This window comes from Dama dama, chromosome 6 (genome assembly GCF_033118175.1).
Source record: "Dama dama isolate Ldn47 chromosome 6, ASM3311817v1, whole genome shotgun sequence".
NCBI lineage: Eukaryota > Metazoa > Chordata > Mammalia > Artiodactyla > Cervidae > Dama > Dama dama.
Window position 1 is genome coordinate 603,278 of NC_083686.1, and position 15,799 is coordinate 619,076.

General features: G+C 57.3%; 1 protein-coding gene across 1 annotated transcript; it reads right to left on the bottom strand.

The window, feature by feature from the left end:
* Nucleotides 1–4,536: 4,536 nt before the first annotated feature.
* Nucleotides 4,537–7,846, bottom strand: SPON2 (spondin 2). The gene is made up of 6 exons (XM_061145328.1): nt 7,596–7,846; nt 7,023–7,248; nt 6,477–6,700; nt 6,212–6,403; nt 5,920–6,094; nt 4,537–4,850 (listed from the first exon to the last, which is right to left on the bottom strand). Exons 2-6 carry the CDS (start codon nt 7,243–7,245, stop codon nt 4,666–4,668), a joined length of 999 nt encoding a protein of 332 aa, XP_061001311.1. The 5' UTR covers nt 7,246–7,248; nt 7,596–7,846; the 3' UTR covers nt 4,537–4,665.
* Between the last annotated feature and the right edge of the window lie 7,953 nt (nt 7,847–15,799).

Here is a 15,799-nt window from a genome sequence, read left to right on the forward strand (position 1 = left end):
TATATTGTCACACTGTTCAATAACTTATATGCAGAGTACATCAAGCAAAATGCTGTGCTGGATGAAGCACAAACTGGAATCAAGATTGCCAGGAGAAATATCAATAACCTCAGATACGCAGATGACACCACACTTATGGCAGAAAGCGAAGAGCCTCTTGATGAAAGTGAAAGAGGAGAGTGAAAAAGCTGGCTTAAAACTCAACATTCAAAAAACCAAGATCATGGCCTCTGGTCCCATCACTTCATGGCAAATAGATGGGGAAACAATGGAAACAGTGACAGACTTTCTTTTCTTGGGCTCCAAAATCACTTCAGATGGTGACTGCTGCCATGAAATTAAAATATGCTTTCTCCTTGGAAGCTATGACCAACCTAGTCAGCATATTAAAAAGCAGAGATGTTACTTTGCCAACAAAGGTCTGTCTAGTCAGAGCTATGGTTTTTCCAGTAGTCATGTATGGATGTGAGAGCTGGAGCATTAAGAAGGCTGAGTGCCGAAGAATTGATGCTTGTGAACTGTGATGTTGGAGAAGACTCTTGAGAGTCCCTTGGACTGCAAGGAGATCAAACCAGTCTATCCTAAAGGAAATCAGTCCTGAATATTCATTGGAAGGACTGATGCTGAAGCTGAAGCTCTAATACTTTGGCCACCTGATGCGAAGAGCTAACTTGTTAGAGAAGACCCTGATGCTGGGAAAGATTGAGGGCAGGAGGAGAAGGGGACAACAGAGGGTGAGATGGTTGGATGGCATCACCGACTGATGGACATGAGTTTGAGTAAGCTCCAGGAGTTGCTGATGGACAGGGAGGCCTGGCGCGCTGCAGTCCATGGGGTCGCAAAGAGTCAGACACAACTGAGCGACTGAACTGAACTGAGCAGATATTGGGGACTGTGCTCTCATCACCGCTGCTTCTAATAACAGGAGCAGATGAACAGGTGGGTGGCCATGATTGCTGCACCTTCCTCATTGTTGCAACACCTTCCCCCTCCAGCTGAAGCGACTTCTAGGGATTTAAAAGGGCAACAGCCTTCCCCACCCCTTCATTTTTTGCTTTTTATCCCTATTGGACATGGATTGCTTTCATTCATTTGTCATCTTTGAGATACACTGTGTTTTCTGTTTCTGAAGATACCTTTTTATTTCAGCCAGTTCTACAACTTTCACACTTTTTCTCTAAATATCATCTCTTCCCCATTATCCCTATTATATCTTTCAGAGTTTCATTTAAAACATTTTATAACTTGTCATTTATATCCCCTATCTTTTTGAATATTTCCATCTCTTTGTGTTTTTGTGCTGCATTCTGGATGGTATATCTTCCAGTTCACTAATTCTTTCTCCAGCTATGCCCAGCTCAGCTGTTCAACCCACTGAGGACTGTCATTCCACACAATTTTTCTTTTCCAGATTTATCTGTTTGTTTCTAATTATCCCTTGTTGACTGGTCATTTTTTGTTGCTGTTCTGTGTTTTATTTCTGACAGTTTCATTATCTGTGATCTTGGTTGTTGTTTTTTTTGTCCTGCTGACTTTCCATTTTAATAACTTGTTTTCTTGTTTAATTGGTGGTTTTTGTGTTGCACTCACAGCTTGGTTTTGATTAGGAAAGCTTTCTACAGAGAGATTAGTTTCTCCTCTTCCCTTATTCAAGGGCCACTGCTGACCTTGAGAGTTCAGCTCAGTGCAGGAGAGTCTTCCCGACCCTGTTGCTGACCGGAGCTGAGCCGCAGCCCTGCCGGCCTAACCTCAGCCCTCTGCTCCAGGCCCACGTCCCCTTTTCGTGTGCTTATTTTTGGAAGTGGGGAAGGAGGTGAGAGTGCGTCCCACCTCTTATGAACAAGGCGGTGCTTAAGTGGTGTGTCTGTCCAGAGTCAGGGGTCTGGTTGTACAGAGGGAATGGAAGAAGTCTCCTCAGGGTAAGGGGCAGACCTGGTGCCCAAGGCAGGCATCTGGGTTTTGCCATCTAAACATCATTTTCTGTGGTTTCCGTGGAGTCTACGCGGGAGTAGACTTGGATGTGTTCGGCCCATTGGCTCTGAAGGAAGACCCCTCCTGTCACTTCTCAGCGCCCCACCCTCTGCCCAGCCCCCCAGTGCCCCCACTGCCTACCCCACCGGCACCACCTGCTTGCTATCTCATGACCCCCCGCTTCCCCATCAGTGGACATTCTGGCCACTCCTGCCTCCTCCTCAGCAGGCTGGCCCTGGGTCCCACCACCCACTGGGCCCGGCCAGCAGCTCCGTGTCAGGACAAAACAGAGGAGGCGAGTCAAGCTCCCGGTCGACTCTGAGGTGACCCTGCGCCTCCAAGACACTGGCCGGGAGCCTGCTGCCCGCCGGAGGAACGTCTGTGCTCCTGCCTCCCGCGGAGCCTGGCCCAGTGGGTGCGGCGGCACGGTGTGCAGGGAGGCGGGCCCGTGGGGCGGCCAGCGCCTGGTGGGGTTCTTCCTGAGCTCCTGGGGGTGTGGGCGGCACCCCCGCCGGGGAGCGCTGTGCCCGTAAGTCCTCGGAGTGCCTCTGCCTTGGGCACCTTGGGCGTGCGAGGCTCCTCCTGGAACTTGCGGCCTGTCGGCAGGCCGTCCAGGCACTGGCTCACGAGGGCTTCCGTCCCCGTGGGTGGGGAGGAACAGGTCACAGGCGGCTGCTTTCACTCCTTCGTCCCAGAGATCAGGAGTGACCGCTGGGGACAGAAATCTGTTGCGGAGAGGATGGTGAGGAGGTCCGAGGTTGAGCTCATAGGAAGAGGCGTCAGAGAGGAGAGGTGCTGCCACCAGATGAGATGGATCAGAGGGTGTGAGGGCGGGGCCTGGGGGCCACAGGTCAGAGGGTGTGAGGGCAGGGCCTGGGGTCAGAGGGTGTGAGGGCAGGGCCTGGGGGTCACAGGTCAGAGGGTGTGAGGGCAGGGCCTGGGGGTCACAGGTCAGAGGGTTTGAGGGCAGGACCTGGGGGTCACAGGTCAAAGGGTGTGAGGGTGGAGCCAGGGGGTCACAGGTCAGAGAGTGGGTCCAGGGGATCACAGGTCAGAGGGTGTCAGGGCAGGGGCCTGACCTCAGCTGGGGCAGGTCAACGGTAAGGCCTCAGGGCTCCACTGCAAGTTCAGGGGCCTCAATGGTCAGAGGCCTGGGGGTGCAGCAGGTCTCATGCTGCTGGTCCTTCAAGCTCCCCATGTGTGTGTGTCCTGTGTGTGTGTGTGTGTGTGGTTGTATGTGCTGTGTGTGTCCTGTGTGTGTGCTGTGTCCTGTGTCAGTGCTATGTGTGGATGTATGTGTATGTCCCGTGTGTGTGTGTAACCTGCGTGTATGTGCGATGTGTGTGCCATACGTGTGCTGTGTGTGTGCCCTCTGTATGGTGTGTGTACAGCATGTGTCCTATGTGTGTGTGTCCTGTGTGTATGTGCCGTGTGTGTGTTTCCTGTGTGTGTGTGCCCCGTGTGTGGCGTGTATGTGTGTGTGTCCTGTGTGTTTGTGCCGTGTATGTGTGTAACCTGTGTGTATGTGCGATGTGTGTGCCATTGTGTGGTGTGTGTGCAGTGTGTGTCCTGCATGTGTGGCGTGTGTGGCGTGTATGTGTGTGTGTGTGCTGTGTGTGTGTCCTGCATGTGTGTGCCGTGTGTGGCGTGTATGTGTGTGTCCTGTGTGTGTGTGTGTACAGCATGTGTCCTGCATGTGTGTGCCGTGTGTCGCGTGTATGTGTGTGTGTCCTGTGTGTGTGTGTACAGCGTGTGTCCTGCGTGTGCCGTGTGTGGCATGTATGTGTGTGTCCTGTGTGTGTTTGTGGCGTGTATGTGTGTAACCTGCATGTATGTACGATGTGTGTGTCGTGTGTGGTGTGTGTGCAGTGTGTGTCCTGCATGTGTGGCGTGTGTGGTGTGCATGTGTGTGTGTGCCGTGTGTGGCGTGTATGTTTGTGTAACCTGCGTGTATGTGTGCCGTGTGTGGTGTGTGTGCAGTGTGTGGCGTGTATGTGTGTGTGTCCTGTGTGTGTGTGTGTACAGCGTGTGTCCTGCGTGTGCCGTGTGTGGCATGTATGTGTGTGTCCTGTGTGTGTTTGTGGCGTGTATGTGTGTAACCTGCATGTATGTACGATGTGTGTGTCGTGTGTGGTGTGTGTGCGGTGTGTGTCCTGCATGTGTGGCGTGTGTGGTGTGCATGTGTGTGTGTGCCGTGTGTGGCGTGTATGTGTGTGTAACCTGCGTGTGTGTGTGCCGTGTGTGGTGTGTGTGCCGTGTGTGTGCATGTGTGTGTGTGCCGTGTGTGGCGTGTATGTGTGTGTAACCTGCGTGTGTGTGTGCCGTGTGTGGTGTGTGTGCCGTGTGTGTGCATGTGTGTGTGCCGTGTGTGGCGTGTATGTGTGTGTAACCTGCGTGTGTGTGTGCCGTGTGTGGTGTGTGTGCAGTGTGTGTGCGCCCGTGTGGTGGGGGTCCCCGGCTCATCCCCGCAGGGCGACACCTGCTCCTGGGGAAAAGTCACGTGGCGTGTGCGCCCCGCCTGCCCGCCCCGCTCCGCCGGGGACACACGAGGCCACGGCTATGGTGTGGGAGACACCGGCCTTTATTCTGGAGCTGGGACGGGACCCTGACGAGGCCGGTGACCCGGGGCCCCAGGTCTGAGGTATTTCGCAGCCGGGCCGGGGGCCAGTCTCTGCACGGGCGCGGGCGCGGGTATCAGAGGCAGTTATCGGGGTCGCAGGGGGCCTCCTCCTCCAGTGGCGGGCAGGGCGCCCCATGGTTGGCCGGCCACACGCGGACGTAGCGTGTCCTGCTCTTGGCTCCCAGCCGCCCGCAGGGGCCGGCGCACAGCCCCCAGGACGACCACAGGGAGACCTCGCAGTCCAGCGGCGTCTCAGGGTCTGGGGGCGACAGGGGTGCGGTGAGGGGGCGGGGCCGCGGGGGGGGAGGGTTTCCCGCCCCAGGCCCGCCTCCAGGTTGGGTGAGGACGCGGATGCTTTCCTCAGGGTGCTGGGGAGCGAGCCCCAGGGCTCCGCCAGCACGCAGGCCCCCTAAAAGCCACCGGGGCGACTGGCGGGGGTTTCCGTCCTGAGACCCTCCACCCGCGCAGGCAGGAGGAGGGGCAGGGAACCGCGCGCTGACGATCACAGACCCGCGGGTTCTCCACTGCCCGCTCTGCTGTTCGGGCGCCCACCCTTGGGGAAGCCGACCCGCCGGGCGTGCGCGGCCCAACGCTCGCCCCTTCTCCACGGTGCCGCCCCCAGCGTCCGGCGCCAGGAAGACCAGAGGGGCCCCCTGGGCTCGTCCTCAGTCAGCAGGGACACGGGGCGAGCACTGCGACCTCTCACCACTCACTTCTGGGCAGTAGAAGCCTGAAGGGCTTTCAACTGGAAACGCTGCGCGGGTCTGCTCCCCAGCTTGGAGCTGAGCGCACCAGCTCCCAAACCTCTCAGAACCTGCGTCCGGGGCCCAGCGCTCCCCTCCAACCCCGCTCTGAAGGCACATAACCCCAGGGCCTGGGCTTGGGCGTCTGAGCGCCAGAGGCCTTTCCTGGTGTAACCTGTCCTCCCGCCCCACGTGGCCTCCCAGCAGCCTGGCTCAGAATGGACGGATCGCCTCTCCAGGCTATGTGGCCTGGTGATCGGTACTCGAGTCTGGTGGTGGGGCTGAGCCCGGCGGGCCCTGGTGTGGGGGGTGCCCCTGGGGGGTGCACCTGGAGGCCGGGGCGCCTCGGTGACCATGGCAGCTGTCACGTTACAGGCGTTCCCCCTGGGGTCAGTCTGCAGGGCGGACACTGATTTTCAAGGGTCTCTAAGGGTGAGAGGCCAGAGCTGGAGACCCAGGACCAGGTGGTGTCCGAGCATCTGCCGGAATGACGCCCACACCAGAGAGCCGCTCCTGTCCCCTGGGAGCGCCAGCGCCTGGCAGCGGGGTCACGTGTGTGAAGGGTGGGGTGGGAACCACGCTCACCTGGAAGGCTGTCCACGATCTCGTTGCCCCCGGCCCCCAGGTCCAGGGCGGGTGGGACGAAGGCCCTGGGGCTCTGCCGGAGCCGCACCAGAGTCACTCTGGCGATGGGGGGCAGGGCCTTCAGCCGCGGGTAGTAGAAGGAGTTGGCGGGGTGGCTGGGAGAGGAGGCCGTGATCTGCAGGGGAGGGGGCGAGTCCGAACCTGGGGTGCGCCGAGGCACCGGCCCCCCGCTGCGGGCTTCCGCGGGCCTCCCCGGGACCCTCCTGGGGTCCAGAGAGCCGCCGGCCCTCACCTCTGTCACCGTGTCCTGCGGGACAGTGGCGAAATTGGGGGACGAGAAAGTGAAGCCGCTGTCAGTCCCGGCATCGTAGGGGTACAGGTCCACGGCCACCTGCTCCCGCCAGCGGCCGCCGTCACACAGGTCCAGGCTGTCGACGCCCACGAACCAGTCGGGGCTGGGCACGATGCGGACCACGAAGGACACCTGGGGGCCGAGTGCTCAGCAGGGGCCCCCGAGCTGCCTGCCCGCCTGCCCGCCGGCCCCACTGCCCTCTCACCAGCGAGTGCCTGGAGTGGGCCTCGAGCTCCCCGGACGTCTGCCCGGTGCCGCTGGGCACGGCGGGGGCGGAGAACACGCCGTGCACGCTCTGCAGCCGCTCGCCCGCCGCCTCCATCTCCCGCATCAGCGCCCAGGCCTCGCCCCTTTCCGCGAACTCGCGCAGCCCGTTGCTCACGTACTGGTCCTTCCGCCACAGGCTGTAGTCCGAGCTGTGTGCCGCCCCTGAGGGGTGCCGCCGCCAGCCTGGGTGAGCGCCACCCTGGGGACGCCGCCTGGACCCTCAACCCAGCACCCCGGGTGGGAGGGACAGACACCACCTGCCTGAGTGAGGAGCACCCCATGGACGCCGTCCGCCCCCCACCCCGGCACCTTGCTGTGTGACCCTGCCCCCCCATGGTCCTGAAGGCTGGGCACAGCTGCGGTGCACGGAAGACCTTAGCAAATATCTCTTGCACTGAAGTGAGGGGTGCGGAGCCTCTGCTGGGTAACCAGCCCTTCTGGTCCCCACGGGGCGCCCCAGGGACAGGGCGGGGGCCGCACTCACCTAGCAGGGACGACCACTGGGCGGGAGGGCGGAAGAGCGGGTACTGCTTGGGGAAGGACGCCTGGCTCCACTTGCCCGTGAAGGTGATGCTGTACCTGGCCAGCGGCTGGGCCGTGCACATGGGCTCTGCCCCCAGCGGCTGGCCAGCTGCGCTGCCCAGCGAGGCCAGGAGGAGGGCCCAGAGGGCGGCCACCCAGGGGAAGGCCAGACGTGGGGCTCCCATCACCTACAAGAAGGGGGCACGTGCTGCTCCCCCGGTCCCTGGCGTGGGGCCCCCAGGATGCCAGGCACCTCCCTCGGAGTTCCCTCTCTGGCTTGGGCCAGGCCAGACCCCATGGCTGGAGTCCCAGGCCGAGTCGGGTTACAGCAGCCCAGGGTGCTGGCAGGTCACGCCTGGCCCGGGGCTTTCCCCAGTGCCGCGCCTCTGGCGCTGCCGTCCCAGGGAACCCCAGGGACGGGAGGGTCGCCGACCCGGCCTCAGTGGAGGGGCCTCCCTCGGTGGGGGGGGGTACTGCTGGTTTCTGGGGGGCAGCGCCAGGCGACCCTAGGGGCCGGGAGGACGTGCATACTCACCCAGCAGGAGGCGGGACGGCTGGCGCTGAGCTGCAGACAGCTGAAGTCCCAGCAAGAGCCCACGGCTCCAATTTATGCCACAGACGGCCCCCGGCCAGCCAACGAGGCCCCAGGCCCTGCACCGCGGCAGACGGGACGCGGGGAGAGAGCTGGACCTCCGTGTTGGCCTGGCCGCCCGCCGGCTCTGACGCGGAGCAGATGCTGCTCCAGCGCTGAACTCACTCCTCCCCTGGCGCCCGCCCCCGCCGCACCCCTTCCTTTGTCTTCCCGCCCCCCCGCCCCCGGTTCCCATCAGGCCTTCCCTGGTGTGTCCCTACAGCCCGGGGGAGGGGGGGCGGCCTGCCAAAGCCAGCGCCGGAGGAGGGCTGGGCCAGGGCCACTGGCGTGTGCTGCCCTCGGGACAGGGTGGGACGTGGGGGGCTGGGGTCAGGCCTGACGTCAGGCCCAGCGCTGGGGACACTGCTGGGGGGGGCTCCGGGCTCAGTGGACACAGCTCCTTCCTGTGCATGGAACGGCCATCTGGACGCCATCCCTCCGGGGGCAGTGAGAGCCACACAGCCGCCCTTCCCTAGGGACCGGGAGGCGACCCAGGGCCCCCACTTTCCCCCAGGGGCTAGGACTCCCAGCATGCCCAGCGGGAGGGACGCACCAGCAGGTCCTGGAGTTTGTCTGCTCAGCGTCAGGAAGATGTTTCCAGAGCCCTCGTCACGGGGGCGAACCGGAGGGCAGTGGGGGGTCTCGCTCTTAGGAACCTCCTAGCAAGCTTCAAAGCTCAAAAGAAAACGTTCTGATTTTTGAAACCACGTTAATGTTTTACATACTCCAAAAAAAGAGAGAGAGAAATAAACAGAATCAACAAGAATAGAACACAAACAAAAACAGATAATCTAACCTGTATTTCAAGTAAACGACCCCACCGTGGGAGCAGCTGTGAACCTGACCTTCAGACCACATATCCTCAGGCATCGACAGCACCCAGGGCAGTGGCCTGCCACCCCCTTGGCCTGGGGACCACTTACACTCTGAAAAGTCACCGAGACACACCCCCTCCCACGGTGACATCCATCGAGCTTACCGTGTTTGAGATGCTCAAAGTGTTTGAGAGGAAGAGCTCAAAAGATTTACTAACTCGCTGAAAAACGAACCTATTGCACGTTAACATAGCAGTGCTTTATGAAAACAACTCTTTTTCAAAAAGAAGACCGCTGGACATACGGATGTTTTTTTGCCGGGCTCCCTGGGAGACCGAGCCTGTCCGTGGGGTGTGTTGTGCTGGTTGACGTCCTCACAGAAAGGCCGGCCGTGTGTGGACGCAGCTCGTCCCATGGATGGGACGTCCCCCACCCTTCCGAACTCCAGCAGAATGGCAGAGGTGTCTCTGTTCACTCCCTGCCTTTGGGGAGGTGGCTGGCTCGGGTTTGAGGAAGGAGGCGGCCAGGGCGCCAGGCCGTCTCGTGCGGGAAGTGAGGACACACTCAGGCAGCCCCGGCCTGCTGCCACCCAGGGCTGCGAGTCCAGGGGCTTGCCCCCCTTTGCAGGAGGCTCCTCTCCTAGCCCCCCGTCCACATGGACAGGCTCTGCCCGCTGGGGCGGCCTCTGACTTACAGGAGTGGAGCCTGGTCTCAGTGTCCGCCAAAGAACCGAGCAGTCACGGGACAACAGAGTGCTCCCGCCTGCCAAGTGCTCCAGGCCCCCCGCCCCCCACCTCGACGGGCGGCCAGTGGGGATTGAAGTCTGGAGCCTGTTTGCTCAGGGCTACCCCAGGAAGGCCCAAGGGAGGGCGAGCAGGGAGCTCTTTCCTTCGGCGGTAGAGAGAACCCGAGAGCACCTGGGGTCCCCCCGAGGGCCTGGGGTCGTGGGACACAGCAGGGCACGGGAGGGCCAGTCCTCAGCCCTGTTCTGAGGGGCCCAGCTGACCCTGTGGGCCCCAGGTGCACGGCAGACACTGACCCTCAGGCTCCTCCTGCGACCTCCCCTGGGGTCAGGCCTGGGAAGCACTTGGCAGCGCCACAGACACAGGTCCCTCTGCACACAGCTCCGCCCGCCCCGCCAGTCATCTGCCCATCAGCATGTGCCCAGTCCCCCCCCGGGTTTCGGCATCCCCCCACCAGCCTCTCCTCCCCCCGGGTCTCAGCATCAGGATCACAGGAGTGACCGTGGCCATCGGCCGGGGAGGGGGGCCAGGAGCACTGCGTTGTCCCGTGACTGCTTGGTTCTTGGTGGACGCTGAGACCAGGGTCCACTCTTGGAAGTCAGTCCATGTCGTCAGTCACTCCTGGGGTGACTTTGGGGGGCTGAAGCTCGGGGCTGTGCTGTGGCCAGGCCTCTGCAGACCCCAGGCTCCCTGACCGCCCCACCCCCACCCCATCGGCAGAGCACTGTCTGTGCCCCGATCCCTATGCCTGTCTGCACCCCCTTCCCACAGCGGGCGCCCCGACCCCAGACCCCCACCCCAGCACCGCTGTAGCTCACACGGTGCTCAGCACAGGATGAGCCGCTGACGGCCCGTCCTCCCAGCTGCCCCGGTTTTAGGAGGTGCCTCCCAGCCAAGTGCCGCTCACGGTGGGCTTGGGGCCGAGTCTGTGCTGGCCCCAGTGGGGCTTGCGGTTCTCAGGAGTGTGAGCTGCCGGGGGTGGGCCAGGCACACAGACACACGGTCATGTCTGTGCCCGGGCTGGGCCCTGCCACGGCCCGGAACCCAGGGGGCCTGAGGGGCCAGGGTAACAAGGGCTCCTTCAGGCAGGGCCCTGGGGATGGACAGGCCACCAGGCTGGCTCGGCCGGGCATCCACGGGGCCGCCTGTCTCCTCGGGAGCGCACAGGCGCGGCGTGGAGTCTGACTCCCAGGGTCTGGCCAGCTGACAGGGGCACGTTTGTTTGCTGAGTGGCCAACTCACCAGACGTTGACCAAGGGCTGCGTTCCTGCCAGAGGCCACAGCCAGAGGCCACACGGGCTTTGCGCCTGAGGCTGAGCGCTCCCAGGGGCCCCTCAACGCCCTCCTGTCCCAGCACCCGCCCCCCGGGGACCCCAGGGCATTTGCACTGCGGCTCCCTCTGCCTGGGCAACTCGTGTCCTCCTGACAAGGCCCCCGCCTGGATTACAGCCAGGGCTCCTGCACAGAGGTCAGTCCGCCCAGCATGCAGGGATTTGCCTCGGGAGTCCTGCAGCTAGCCACTGCCTCCCCCAGGACCGCCCCCGTCTACTCATCCTGAGTGCAGATTTCTCGGCACTTCTGGTTGGTGGGCCCGCGCCAGGTCAGGGAGCTCTGGGTCCAGGGTATAACTTCATGGCCTCTATGGACCCAGGGGGCCCTGGAATGGGTGCTGGGTGAGCTGAGCCCCTAAGAGCAGCCGGCTCCCCTCTCTCCTGCAGGGAGATCCGGGGGGGGCCTTGCCACTGCTCAGCCTCTGGGGGTGTCACCCCTGTGAACGAGTGTGCCTTGCAGGAGGCCTCACCTTCCCGGGGGAGGCCCCGCAGCCGCCCGCAGGCCCCAGGGGACCTCCGCCTCCGTCTGGCTGGAAACATGGACTTTCTCTCCTTGTGCAGCAGCCTGGCCCCTGAACACAGGCCTGTCTGTGCAGCGGAATTTGCCGTGTGTCTTCACCCTGGATCGGATGCCAGGACCGCAGCAAGAAAGGCAGAGCGAGGGCCTCGGAAAACGCTCCCCGTCATGGGAGCAACGAGAAAACAGGCCAAATGGTCCGAACTGACCTGCTCAGACCATGGAAATCAACCAAAGGCCCGCGGCAGTCTTTGGAGAGTTGTTTTTTGTTTTTCAATCAAGAAAATTAACTGAATCTTGGTGAGAACAGCTGTGAGGTTTTGTTATATGCCATCTTAGCCAGTTCTTGGTAACAGCTCTGGCGTTCAGTACATTCACGTGGTCAAGCAACCGTCATCCACTCCAGAACCTTTGCGTCTTCTGAATCTGAAACTCAGCCTTTCCGGCAACAGCTCCCCATCCCCTCCCTCAGCCCCGTCTGTCGTCCTGACGACTCCTGGAACATGATCTGTGTGGAATCGCGCAGGGCTTGCCGTTTCGTCTCTGGCTTATTTACTGAACATAATATTCGCAGGTTCATCCACCTTGTAGCAGGTGTCAGAATCGCCTTCCCTTTTTTTTTAATGTCCCTATAATATATGTTTTTCCTTGTAAGTAAATGTTTGCAACGTGTAATATACATAAAGAAAATCACATTTTCCCTTGCTCGGTGGATTTTCAGAAATGGAAGGCATTCATGTTGTCAGTAATTGGATCAAGGAATAGAAATTTAAGAACATATAAGACCTTTCAGTCACTACCATCCCCAAAGTGAACACCAGCCAACTCCCAAATTTATCCATTATTTTTGCCTCTTTTTATACTTGATACAACTAGTCATATAATGTACTGTTGGTGTTTGGCTTCTTTCATAGAATTTCCTTCCTTTTTATGGCTGAATAATATATTCCACTGTATGGAGACCACATTTTCCTTATTCATTCATCTGACAATGGACACAGGTTTGCTTCTACGGTTGGCTGTTGGCATCGTCGATTCAATGGATGTGAGTTTGAGCAAACTCCAGGAGATGGTGAAGGACTGGGAAGCCTGGCATGCTGCAGTCCATGGGGTCACAAAGGGTCGCACACAACTTAGTGACTGAACTACAACATTGCAAACAATGGCTATTGTGAACGTGGGTTTACGGATATCTCTCTAGGACCTGCTTTCAGTTCTTTTGGGTACCACTGGAATTGCTGAATCATATGAAAGTTCTTTTTTTTTCCATTTTTCTGTTGAAGTATAGTTGGTAGTTCTATTTTTAATATTTTGAGGAGCTGCCACACTGTTTTCCACAGCTGCTGTACCAATCCACATTCCTGTTAACAGCGCACAGTTTCTCCACATCCTCTCCAAGCCGTGAGGTGTTTAAGTTGCCCCGGACCCATCCCCCACCCGCCAGCTCTGTAGCCTTGAAAGCCGATACAGTGGATCCATGGTGCAAACCAATCGCCCGTCCTCCCCACTGGAGAGAAGAGTGGGGCCAGCGGCCTCAGAGCAACATCCCTTGAAACAACAGCACCCAACCATCTCATCCTCTGTCATCCCCTTCTCCTCCCGCCTTCAACCTTTCCCAGCATCAGGGTCTTTTCCAGTGAGTCAGCTGTTCACATCAGGTGGCCAAAGTATTGGAGTTTCAGCTTCAGCATCAGTCCTTCCGATGAGTATTCAGGGCTGATCAGCATCAGTCCTTCCGATGAGTATTCAGGGCTGATTTCCTTTAGGGTGGACTGGTTTGTTTGACCAGCTGGTGGTCTGGAAGACCCCACTTGCAAGGCCATCTTCAATGGACTCGATTCAGAGCCCACCCAGGAGTGAAAAGCCCTCTCCCAGCTGATTGTTGAAAATGTTTCCAGGCCATTAATGAACTGTGCAATAGCCCGAGGTGATGGACAATGTTGGGGTGAGCCAGGGAGCTGAGGGAAAGTCTGAGGAACGCCGACCGCCTGGCCTGAGACCCGCAGAGTCCCACAACAAAGACTGTGAAACTGACTGGTTCCAGGCGTTTAGGGAACTCTCTGTTCAGTCATGAGCTGACCACTAAGCTGATGAAGCAAGACTTGGTGACCACATGGCGAAGAATACCAGTTTTACAAATTAATTCAGAAATGCCACCAAACAACTACAGCAGGCAGAAGCAGTAACAAACTCCGGGGAAACCACGAAGAAAATAACTTAAAAAACATACTGGGTTGGCCAAAAAGTTCCTTTGGTTTTAAGTAAAATAAAAGACACATTTTTCATTTTCTATTTTTTCAGTTTATTTTTATTAATTTATTTGGCTGCCCGAAGTCTTGGTTGTGGCACGCAGGATCTTTAGCTGAAGCATGTGGGGTCTAGTTCCCAGACCAGGGATCAAACCCAGCCCTCTGCATTGAGAGCACAGACCACTGAGGAAGTCCCCGTTTTTTCATTTTCACCAAGGACTTTACTGAACAACGTATTCACCATTTTGCCCCACTACCTTCTGCCATTTTTCAGGCAACTTCATAATTCCATCTTTCCAGAATTCTTTTTTATCAGTTTAAGCAAAGAACTATTCCAGGAATCTTATTCCAGTCTTCCAGGGAATGGAAAATTTTTCCATTAAGAGAATTTTGTAAAGACCAAAACAAACAGACATCCCAAGGTGCAACGTCTGGTGATACAGTGGATGAATCAGAACTTCCCAGGCAAGCTGTAACAGTTTTTGCCTGGTCATCAAAGAAACACAGTGTCTTGCATTATCCTAATAGAAGATCATGCATTTTCTGTTGATTAATTCCAGATGCTTTTCGTTGAGTGCTTTCAGTTGGTCTAATTGGGAGCAGTACTTGTTGGAATTGTTTGGTTTTCCAAAAGAAGCTCATAATATAGGATTCCCTTACAATCCCATCATATACACAACATCACTTTCTTTAGATGAAGACTGGCCTTTGGTATGGTTGGTGGTGGTTCATTTCACTTGCCCCATGATCTCTTCCATAACCCAGACAGTGTATTAAAAAGCAGAGACATCGTTTTGCTGACAAAAGTCTGTCTAGTCAAAACTATGGTTTTTCCAGTAGTCATGTACGGATGTGAGAGTTGGACCATAGGGAAGGCTGAGGAACTGATGCTTTCAAACTGTGGTGCTGGAGAAGACTCTTGAGAGTCTCTTGGACAGCAAGGAGATCAAACCAGTCCATCCTAAAGGAAATCAACCCTGAATATTCGTACAGATGTGAGAGTTGGACCATAGGGAAGGCTGAGGAACTGATGCTTTCAAACTGTGGTGCTGGAGAAGACTCTTGAGAGACCCTTGGGCAGCAAGGAGATCAAACCAGTCCATCCTAAAGGAAATCAACCCTGAATATTCATTGGAAGGACTGATGCTGAAGCTAAAACTCCAATACTTTGGCCACCTGATGCAAAGAGCCAACTCATTGGAAAAGACCCTGATGCTTGGAAAGATTGAAGGGGGGAGAAGGGGATGACAGAGGATGAGATGGTTGGATGGCATCACCGGCTCAATGGACATGAACTTGGGCAAACTCCAGGAGATAGTGAAGGACAGGGAAGCCTGGTGTGCTGCAGTCCATGGGGTCACAAAGAGTCAAGACCCGGCTGAGCGACTGAACAATGCAAAGGGAGGCAGCACAGAGGAACAGAAGAACAAAAAAGATACAATCCATGTGGAAAACAAATAGCAAATGGCGGATCTAAATCCTACCTTACAGTTAAAGATTCAGTATGAATTAAATGTCAATTAATTACCAGCAAATGTCAGAGTAGACAAAAATAAAACCTGATCTTACCATATGCTGCCTGCAAAAGACCGACATCAAAGACCCAAATAGGTGGAAGTAAAAGGGAGGAACCCGGTAAACAAACAGCAAACAAAACAGAGTGGGAGCACCTCTGCCAAATGAGGAGAACAGGCTTCAGGGCAACCCTGTTCCTAGAGACAGAGCGGCAGTGAGAGCAGGCAAACCCTCAGGAAGACAGGGCTGCTGCGAACGCACAGAGTCCCAAAGTGCGTGCACACAAACGGACAAGTGAAGGGTGGCATGCACAACCCAAGAGCAATCTCTGGAGCCTGCCGACAGTCAGTAGCCTGTCTTCAAGGACGGGTGAAGAACGAGGCAGCAGATCAAAAGGAAACGGGGACGTGACCCACACTGTCCATGGACTCGGCCCAGCAGGGCCTGAGCACCTCTGACAGCTGTGCTCTCCAGCACAGGGAGCCTTTCCAAAGCAGGCCGCACGGTGAAACGTCTCAATAAACTTAAAACGGTCGGGATCCCATTTCTAAATAAAAATATAAAAATGAAAAGAAATGACTGAAATCCTGCAAAATATGCTCTCTCACCACAACGGAGTGAAATTAAAAATCAGTAACAGGGGACTTCCCTGTTGGTTGGGTGGCTGAGACTCTGCACTCCCAATGCAGAAGGCCCGGGTTCAAACCCTGCTCAAGGAAGTCGATCCCACGTGCCACGGCCGGAAAGACCCTGCATGCCGCCAGGAGGATGGAAGAGTCCGTGGGACACAACTAAGACCCGACCCAGCCAAGAGAATAAGTAAGTATTAAATAAAATAAAATAGCCTACCATATGATCCAGCAATCCTACTTCTGGGTAAATTGAAACTAGGATTCTTAAAGATCCTGCCAATATATTCATTTTTCCCTTAAAAAAAA

What these genes read in the sequence shown, in the direction of transcription:
- SPON2 (XM_061145328.1), bottom strand. Translation starts at nt 7,245, where the DNA reads ATGGGAGCCCCACGTCTGGCCTTCCCCTGGGTGGCCGCCCTCTGGGCC. An exon ending in CCAGTGGTCGTCCCTGCTAG is followed by an intron (nt 6,701 to 7,022) that starts GTGAGTGCGGCC and finishes GGCACCCCTCAG; the next exon opens with GGGCGGCACACAGCTCGGAC. An exon ending in CCCACTCCAGGCACTCGCTG is followed by an intron (nt 6,404 to 6,476) that starts GTGAGAGGGCAG and finishes CTCGGCCCCCAG; the next exon opens with GTGTCCTTCGTGGTCCGCAT.